The sequence below is a fragment of the Rhinolophus hipposideros genome (genome assembly GCF_964194185.1).
Source record: "Rhinolophus hipposideros genome assembly, chromosome: 5".
Lineage (NCBI taxonomy): Eukaryota > Metazoa > Chordata > Mammalia > Chiroptera > Rhinolophidae > Rhinolophus > Rhinolophus hipposideros.
Genome location: NC_138051.1, coordinates 74,502,047 through 74,511,832, shown reverse-complemented (window position 1 = coordinate 74,511,832; position 9,786 = coordinate 74,502,047). Strand labels below are relative to the sequence as shown.

Here is a 9,786-nt window from a genome sequence, read left to right as displayed (position 1 = left end):
AGAAAATGAAATGTTTTTCGGGTTTCCTCTTAGCTTCGGGTTCCCTTCTCCAGCTCCTCGCCACTTGGGTTTGGAGCGCGCGAGGGAGCGCAGTAACGCCGGCGCGCGAGTTCAGGGCCTGCCCCGCGGGCGGGGAGCGTGCCCCAGCTCTGGCCGCTCCTGGGGCTCCGGAGCACGCGGCCGCTCGGTCCCCAGAGGACCGGAGGCGTCCCCCGACTTCGGTCGGGTTCAGCTTAAGCTGGTGTCACATGAGCCGCGGGGGAGTGGGCACCCGGGGAGTGGGCGGGGGCGTGTGCGCCGGGAGGGGGCCGCCCGGTCCACCTATATGCGCCGGGGCCGGGCTGACGGATGCCAGGAATTCCCAATGAGAGGCGAAGGGGGGAAGTTTGGGCAACTCCGCCTGGCCAATGGAGAACCTCGGCAGGGCTCTGCCCCTTCCCCCCGCCCCCGCCCGCTTCGTTCCCGCAGCGCGAGCGTGTCCGCCCGGCTCAGTGTGCGTGGAGATTAGGTGTGAGCGCCCGCCCCGAGGCAGGCAGTCCGCGAGCAGCCACCTCCGCGAGCAGCGCGGCGGCGGCACCGGGCGCAGGGGAGCGAGCCCGGCCCCGCCAGCCCAGCCCAGCCCGGCCCGGCCGGACCCCCTCCCCGCGCCGGGGCAGCCGCCGCCAGGGGAGAAGGTGGAGGAGGAAATACGGCCCCTCGCACGCGCGCTCCGTCATGGACCATTATGACTCCCAGCCAAGCAACGCCTACATGCAGCCCGAAGAGGACTGGGATCGGGATCTGCTCCTGGACCCGGCCTGGGAGAAGCAGCAGAGAAAGGTCAGCATTGGTCCCGTGTCGCCGCAGCCCCCCGCCGGCCGCCCCCAGCTCCGTCCGCCTCGCCTGCGGCTCTGGGCTCCGGGCGGGCTCCAGGCGTGCAGCGGCGGGGGCGGGGATGCGCGGCCGCCGCTAGGGAGGGTGTTGGGTTACAGGCGCGGGGAGGCCGGGAGCGCCCCGCCGGCGCGCGGGGAGGTGGGGCCGCTGGCGGGCGCTTCCCCCTGGGGCTGGTGATGCAGGCCACCCGGCTGCCGCCGCGCCGTCCCTCGTGGGCAGGGCGCGGGGGCGGTGCTCCACAGGCTGGGGCTGAAGCCCCGGTTCGGTTGCTGCTGCTCGGGATCGATTTTCCTTTCCCTTCTCCGCCCCCTGGCCGCCTCTCCATCTGGCGCGCGGTGGCAGCGTGCTTCCTGAGCCGCCCCGGGCTGGGTACCCGCAGGGAGCAAGCTGCCCGGGACTCTGCGCCTCCAGCCCGCAGACCGTGGGGAACGCGGGCGCCAGAGAGCTCGGCAGCCGCCTGTGGGTCGGCCTTGGGTGGACCTGCTGGAGTGGGCCGGGGCCGAGGAAACCCCGGGGTGTGCGCCGGCTCCCCGGCGGGCCCTGTGGGGGCGGGGTCAGGACGGCCAACCGTCTTATGGCTCCACTCCGCGGGTTTGTCGCTGCGTGCGGAGGTGGGATTGCGTCGGCGTCCTGCCGCTCCGACCCCTGCTCGTTCCTGAGAGAAGGGGAGTTCGGGCAACTTGATCTGAATTGAGGGGCTTCAGGGCAGAGGATTGTCCCCGCGGGTATTTGGGGTCAGTCACTGGGGATCCCTGCTTAGCCACGCTAGGCTCGCAGCTGGCGATGGGACTCCGACTCAGTGGCCAGTGGCAGGAAGAGGTCAGAAACCACTCTTACGGAGGGGGAGGGCGCCCCAACCCCCCCTTTGCTTCCTGCCTGCGCGGTGAGCTCTTGCCCCAAGCGGCCACGTACCCTGAACAACCCCCTCTTCCTCCTCCCCCGCTGCCCGCTCCCATCCGGTCCCTCCTCGTTCCATCCCTCCTCGCCCCACCCCCACCCCACCCCCGCTGATCTGGGAATGGGGGGGGACAGGATGGCGCGTCCCTTTGGATAGTGCGGTTAGGGCCGGGCTTGAGGGAGAACGCTCATGTCCAAAAATGGTAACATTCATTCCCCTTTTTAAACTTAAAAGGGGGGGAGTTTAGGGAGCCGACTGAAGTTTTTTTTTTTTTTTTTTAGCCAAAGGCATCCTGTATTAGCTCACTCAGGAATCCTAAGCCCTTTTACTCACTTCATCAGACAAGCAGAGGTAATTTAAAACACACGCACAAAGGGCTTCCTCAAAGCCTGGCGTCCTGAGACCCCGGCCAGCTTCTGCTGGGCCCAGCCCTATACGGCAGCATCGGAAGGTCTCTCAGTTTTGAGGTGACTTCTTCGAAATGTGGCAGTTGCTTAAGCACCCCTCCTCCTCTTCCTGTCGCCCCCCTCTGGGAGAGCTAGGGGAGAGGTGTGACAGCCCCCCACTCACCTGCTTACTTCCTGGAACAGTTGGGCTGTTGGAGCAGAGTGTGGAGTGAGCACTTGAGAGATTCCCCTGGGGACAAGGCAGAGGGACTTTTTAAAATAAATTTCAGGGTGAAACCTTCTTGAGAACAGATTTTGAATTGGACAAGATTGGTGGGATTAGGGTAGTGGATGTCTTGGGATCTTCCATGGAGAAGAGAAAAGAAGGAAATCCTGTTAAATGAGCATGTACTGTGTGCCCAGGAGGGGTAGGAGTGACTGGACTGCCCAAGAATTAGGAATTAGACCCTTTTAAACACTGGGAGGACTAAGTGTTTGGGAAGCAGAAACTTACCTCTCCAGCATTGAGCACTGGACCTGAACATAGAGTTATCGAATGAATGAATGTGTTATATTAAATGTAGTTTGGGAGAAAAATGATAGTCCCTCTCTCCATGTACCAGAGGGGGCCCCCAAAAAATGTATGTACATTTTAAGGGGTGTTATCTATGCTCAAGCAGTAGTTCCCTATAATCAGAAGTGTCTGGACGCTGATGGTAACCACTTTGAGCACCTCTTGTCATTGCAGAAGTCACACTGATTTGTATTCATCTTTTGTTATCAGTATATGTTACAATTCATACATTTTTTTTCCTTTCTTAAAATGTGTACACATTTTTTTTTTGGCACACTCTGTATATTCATAAAGCTCTGGCCTGGGTGGGGTGTGTGTGCCCCAGGCCCCTGGGCAGCCAGGTGGGAACAGGGTCATTTGGGGAATTTGGTAATCTACGGGGCAAGCTCAACAGTTCAAGAGCTGGCATTGGCTGATGTGTGCCAGGCATTGTTCTAATCTCGTCACATATATTGTTTCACTTGTTACTACCAGCAGCTCTGTGAACCAGGCACACGTGAGGATGAAGAAATTAGGGGCAGAGAGAGGAGGAAGTCACCAGCCTAGAGTCCCAGGCTGGTATGTGGTGGGGCTGGGATGCAGCCATGTTTGGGGCAGGCATCTTCCCCTCCTTGTCCCTTGTTGGTGAGGGAGGCAGGAAAGCTGGACCTGGCCTTCAGAGCCTGTCAGGATCTCTGGACCAAGGGGAGCCAACACCTACTTGGTTGGGGCTGGTGAAGGGGCTGGCGGGACATGTCACAAGCTCCTGGCCTGACTCAGAAAATTTGGTCCAAAGTGTTTTTTTTTCTGCCATGAATTCTCTGTTACCTTGCATGGGCCTAGATTTCACCTAGTTCTCAGTGGGATATAAAGAAATGGTATTACACGTAGAGGATCAGACTTAAGGTAACTTGTTGCTTTTGACACCCTCCCTGCTGACCCTGGGAGGCAGAGATTGAGTGGGACCAGAGCTGACAAGTGGACCAGAATCTATTTCAGACGGAAGCCCGAGAGTGAGTAAGTGGGGGGAATGGGGAAGAGACAGTGCCGTGGGATGGGATGCAGAGTTCACGGGGTGGGAAGCAGAAGGTCCTGTTTTTAGCCCTGGTGCAGCCATGACTATTTGTGAGACTTTGGGCAAGTCATTTCATTTCTCAGAACTCTGATGAGATCATTCAAAGACCACTTTTGGAGCATCTACTCTGTGCCAGGTACAGTTTGAGGTGCTGGGGATAGAGGGCTGGACAAGACAAGACGAAGTGTCTGTTCGTGTGGCACTTCCATTCTGTTTTCTCCTCTGGTGAAGGGGCTGCATTCCTGCCCTGCTCACCCCCGAGGGCTCTTACAGGGATAAGATCAAATGATGTGGTAAGAAGGACTTCCTTGGTGAATGGTAAGGCCTGATGCAGAACAGGTAGCATTCTGTGCAGGCAGAAGGCATGACTCAAGAACCTGCAGCGGTTGGCCGTGGCTTGTCCCTTCTTCAAAGAATGCTTCAGTGCAGAGTTCATCAGGCTGGACTCCCTGGCTCCAGACACAAAATGCAGTGGATTAGAGGAATGGATTGGCTTTCACAGTCTTCCTGACCTTCGAGGCTGAGCTCCAATGCCACCTTTTCTAGGGACAGTAGGTCTGAATGCCCATCTTTTTGGATTGACCATAGTCTCCAGTTTACTTCCCCTCGAGGATCTTGCTCTTGTCCTTACATGTATGTGTGTACTGATGTGAGGCCGGCTGGAGAGAGCATAGACTTTGAGTAGCATCCTGACTCTGCACTTTCAGACTTGTGACTTTGGGCAAGTGATTTAACCTCTGTCACCCTCCAATTCCTTATTTATAAAAAGGAGCTAAGACACCACTCTCCTGCCCTCACCTTGCTGGGTTGATGGGAGAAGATATGTAAAATGGAATCGTCTGCTGTTAAATATTATTCTCTCTTCTTAAGTCCTGGAGGATCTGGTTTAATGTGTGTTTCCACAGGTGTCAGCCCTGGGGGTTTTTCCATGTAGGAGTTTAATCAATATTTGTTGAGCCAACGGATGTTGAAACAGAGAAGTGGCCCTGGCAGGTGTAAGAATGTAGTTGTAAATAGGCCCAGATCCTGATTCTGCAGCCATGTCAAGCCAGGTTGTCAAGCCAGGTCGTGGGAAGAGAGGCCACCTTGTTTACACTTGCTTTTGGACTGCGTGACCATCGCAGGAGCTAAGTAAGACCACTGATTAAGGTGGAAGACTGCAAAGAGGGAAGGCCTGCTGTAGGTGGGGAGGACAGGACCTCTGCCTGTCCTGAAGGTTAGGCCTCCTGAAGTCAAAGTGATGCCTGGCAGAAGTTAAAGGAGAGAGGAGAGCATTGGCTCAAGCGTCCATCCTCACGCCCCTTGCTGTTCCCCCCCCCCCCCCCCCCCCCCGTTCCAGTGCCCATTGCGGCAGGGACCCAGCCCAGCCTCTCCTGGTCTCTGCCGAATCCCTGCTGCCTAGTACAGAATAAGACCTGCCATAGGTGGTCAGGAAATAACGCTGAACAGTTGGGTAAATGGTGCCGTGCAAGGTGCCCAGCTTCTGGCTCCGGGGTGGGGGTGGGGGGTGGAGATAGGGATGAAATGCTTTACATTCCACACAAACCACTCTATCCTAGAGCTGTATCTGCTTCAGCTTCTGCAGATAGACATGCTCTGGGCACACTGAATTCAAATCTGCCCATCCACTGACAAGCTGTTTGATCTTGGCTAAGCCACTTACCTGCTCTGTGCCTGAGGATAACAATGGGGAAATGGAGATAACAAGCATTCCTTCCTGATATAGTTGAGTGCTGGTTTAAACCAAGTAACATACATCGGGAATTTAGTATAGCTCCTAGCTCACTAATGTTAACAGTTTGGAGGAACCAGAGTTTCTATGGCCTTTACCCAACATGCTTTGAGATACATGTAGTATACGAACCCACCTTAGAAGGAGCCAAGGTTGCCTAGGAATTTATGGGAGTTGTGTTGTCTTTGACCTCTGACCCTGAAGTCAGCTCTGGCTTATTCAATGTCACTTGACCCCTCTGACTGCTTAGTCCCTTCACCTATACAGTGATGTAAAGTCCCTGTTCACCCTTTCCCTACTTCCTGGGTATCCAGGATGAAGAGATGAATGTTAAACTGCTTGTCAACTTGTTATAGGACAGGTGAAATGACCTCGAAATATGAATTTCCTCTAAAAGAGACAACCTGGGGTGTCTTCAGGACCTACTGTTAAGTAGCTGGGGCATTTTTGCCCCCGCCCTCCTCGTTGCGCCTCCCAGCAGCTTACCCAGCCCTGCTTGGCTCCAGGACCTGTTCCAAAGCCTGTTTCATGAGGCTGCGCTGAGAACAGGTGTCGCACTGGTTGGTGAAGTGATTGACAAGGCCTGAAGGAGAGACGGACAGGGGCCTGGAGCATCAGGGCCAGCTGGCCCAGACCGGGCAGGCAGGCTGCTTGTGGCTGCCCTACGCCAGGTGTGAGAAGGCCTGGAGCTAATGAGATCCAGACTTTCCAGTTTTGTGGAATGATGGGCCCTCCAGGGGCTATTGGGGTCACTGGAGATGGACTTGCAGGAGTAAGAGGGTAGCCGGTGCCTGCAGGATTCTTGGTCACCAGCCTTTTCAAATGGAAAAGGAGGAAACGCATTTCCTGGTTTACTTCTTGAAGGGGACCTGGAGACTGTTCCCAGTGGGTGGGGGTGGGGGTGGGAGGAGGCAGGACCTTGGGCTGTCCTGAGTGTGAAGAGGTCAGACCACATGGGCCTCCTGTAGTTTGGGGTTTGGGGTTGGGATTTGGGCCTCCTACTTCCATCTTCTTGAGGAAGGCCTGGAGCTGGGCACCCGGCCAGTGCCCACAAACCATAAACCTGGCTTGGGGACTTGTCATACAAGAGCTGGTGCCTCCTGTGGGTCTGGATCTAGGGTGAGGCAGCACGAGCCTGAGACATGACCTCGTCACAGACCTGCTACTGTGTATCTCTAGGGAAGAGCAGGTGTCTCTGCTTCTCCACCTTCCAGTCCCTTCATAGTATAAGAACATCGACGATTTCTCCTTGTGGAGTCAACCAGTGAAGGCTGATCGAACCCCTCTTAGGTAGTAGATGCTCCACTCATGTGAGGTCGTGGAAATCATGGTTCAGGTGGAGCGGGAACCAGAAAGACACCAAAAAAAGCACACCAGGCTGCGCCAATAATGGCCAGAAGAGTGGCTGAGACAAATGCCATAGTCACTGCAGGGCAGGGGTCTGCACTGTGGCCGGTGGTGGTGGAGAAGGTGAAGGTGAACGGCTGGGGGCATTTGAGCGTCATCTCCAAGGATAGGCAGGATTTGAAGGTGCTGCTGGGAAGCCTCCCTTTCCTGGCAGCTGGGCTGTGTGTGTGCACGTGTGTGTAAAGGAGGGCAGGACAGGAGGGGAGAAGGCAGAAGACTCGAAGGGCAGAGTAGTGGCATCAGCGGGTCATCCTGGCAAGGACTGCAAACTGCTGCAGGCTGGTGAATACCCCTTCTATGGTTCTTACTCACGGTCCTTTCCTATTCTCTTCGTCCCTCCCAGAGCTGACCTCTCACCTTTCTGAGAGACCAGGCTGTTTGTACAGCTCACAGGTTGGCCCTGGAGCCCCACACCTCAGTGCAGGTGTTGTTGGGACCATTTCAGCCATTTAACTCTATATGAGCTGCCCCATGTGTAAGCTGCCCAAGGTTTTCCTGGGAAGTGGTGTGCTGCTGAGGGGCGGTGGTATGAGGGCATTGTCCGCACTGGCCCTGCTGTTACCGCCTCTGAGTGTGGTCAGGGGGCTTACATCTCTGTAGAAGGGCCCCTGAGCTGGCTGAGTTACTCACCAAAGATACTAGAGCAGTCCCGGAGCCCCAGCTCCCCAGAAGGTCATGGCTGAGAGGCCGTGGGCAGAGGAAACCCCCTTAGCCTGGTTTCTTTGTCTTAGCCAGACTGGCCCAGTGGGACTCATGATTCAGCCCAGAGTTGTGTCTCCATCACCCGAGGCATCAGCATCTTGCTAAGTACTAATTGTCCATACCTGGCCTTGACTGAGGCGAGGAACCTTGGGAGTGGTGGGGGCAGGAGACCCAGCAAACCAGGGCTCAGAGCCACCCTGGAAGCCCACCTTCCTCTTAACACGTGATCAAGATTTCTCACTGGTTCTCAGCCTGAGCAGCAAGTCCCAGAGTCCTTCCTTTTCAGCACGTACGGGGTAAACATGGAGAGGACTGGCCAGGCACGCTCTGCCCTGTCTCACTTGCTCTCCCCATGTTATGTCCTGCCTGGGGATTGTCTGGCAGAATCTCGATGTGTGTGGCACCATGAGTCCCCAGAGCCACATACGCAGTAGTCATGACCCCAACCTGTCCCCTCTGTGTGCCCATTCATCCAGCCCAAATGGCGCCATGGGTTGCAGATGGGATGGGTGGGAGTGGCAAGGCCTTCTTCCAGCTCCAGCCCTTTCCAGACAAGTCAGCAAACATTTTGGCAGTCCCTGGCAGCCTGGGCAGGGTCTTCTTCCCAGACCAGAGACAGGACAGGACTGGATTGTTTTTTAAGTTAAACAAATTCTTTTGCTCATAATAATGATAGCAGCTCACCCTTTCTGAGCATGTGCTAAGTATGAGGCACTGTCCTCAGAAGTCTACATGCATCAACACGTCTACTCTTGTGAGGTGGTAATGACTGTTACCCCATTTCACAGATGAGAGAACTGGCTCAGAGCAGCCACATAAGTTTTCCAAGATCACACAGCCAGCCAGAGGCAGAGCTGGGATCTGAGGCCAGGCAGTGTGGCTCTGGAGTTTGCCTCCTCACTACTTTGCTCTGCTGCTTAGAAAACAAATGCTCGCGTGTCTAGGAGCATTTAACAAAAGGCAAGCATAACAAAACAAAACCCAGTGATGAAAACATTCTGGAATTAGAGAGTGGGGATGGTTGGCAACCTTATGAATATACTAAAAACCATTGAATTGTAGCCTTTAAACAGGTGACTTTTATGGTATAATAATTATATCTCAAAAAGACCCTCAGAAAATGCTAAGGAATATAAAGAAGGAAATGACAATTACCTGTCATCCCACCTCCCGGAGGTGAGCACGTGCACAGGAGTTTCGGATACTCTCTGCCATCCGCGTCCCTCTTCCTCTCATTTGAGTCCCCTTCTCCTTCGCTCTTTACTCAAAGGTCAAGGATCTGGGTTTCTGATGAGTGAGTAGGAGAATGGAAGAGGAGAAAATGAAGAGCAGCTTTCATAAAAAGCGTGATGTGGCCCTTTTCTTAGAAACTGCTGAAGAATAGATCACAGACAAGCAGAGACCGACAGAAGGCTGGGGTGGGGGAGGTGGGGGGACGTCCGCACTGGACTTGCATCTATAAACCCTATTGGTTTGAGATTGCTTCTCACCTTCTGCCATCCCCGGGGTTAACAGGTTGGGGTCCAAGTAGGGCAGCTCTCTCCAGGGCCCTAGGCTAGGCTACGAGGGGAGGGGAGGACAGGGGAACGGAAGAGAGGGCCAGGGTCCTCCCCCAGGCAGCAGCTGCACCACTCAGGTTGCCTAGCAATAGTGGGAAAAGGTGACTTAGCCCACTACAGAGGCGGAGAAGAAAAGACAGCTGGGGATGGAACTCTGGAGTAGATGCAGAGGGTACTGTTACCCTGGAAACTGCCTGCTTGGTCCTTGGCTACAGCGGGCTACTGCTGGGCTGGGATCTGCTCTTCATGGAGAGGTTATGGGGTCCTCTCCAGACTGTCACCCACAGGGTCAGGGGTGGGGACACAAAGAAACCCCTCTTGTACATGGCCTGTCTATCAGCCATGTTCAATCAGCGGCCTCACTTACTATTCACAACAGCCTTGTGAGGTATGTGGTATAATCACACTTCGTAGTTGAAGATCCTGAGCTTCGAGATGTAAAATGACAGGCTCACAGCTGCACAGTGAGAAAGGGCTGAGGATGAAGGTGCTGGACTCAGTGCTCAAAGGGAACCTTTCATTTTGATTGAAAGCATTTTATAAGCCCACGATCTGGGAGGCGGCACAAACACTGTCCACCTTCTGGGAACAGAAGAGATGA

At 55.1% G+C, this 9,786-nt stretch overlaps 1 protein-coding gene across 3 annotated transcripts in view; it reads left to right on the top strand.

Moving 5' to 3' along the window:
* Window positions 1–477: 477 nt before the first annotated feature.
* Window positions 478–9,786, top strand: part of ACTN1 (actinin alpha 1) — a 90,516-nt gene continuing 81,207 nt past the window's right edge. Inside the window, exon 1 of one of the 3 annotated variants that reach the window (XM_081048802.1) lies at window positions 478–819. In XM_081048802.1, the coding sequence (XP_080904928.1) occupies window positions 715–819 (105 nt within the window). In that variant the 5' untranslated portion in view covers window positions 478–714. The remainder of the gene's footprint in view (window positions 820–9,786) is intronic. The other 2 variants (XM_081048801.1, XM_081048803.1) reach the window with 2 other exon arrangements.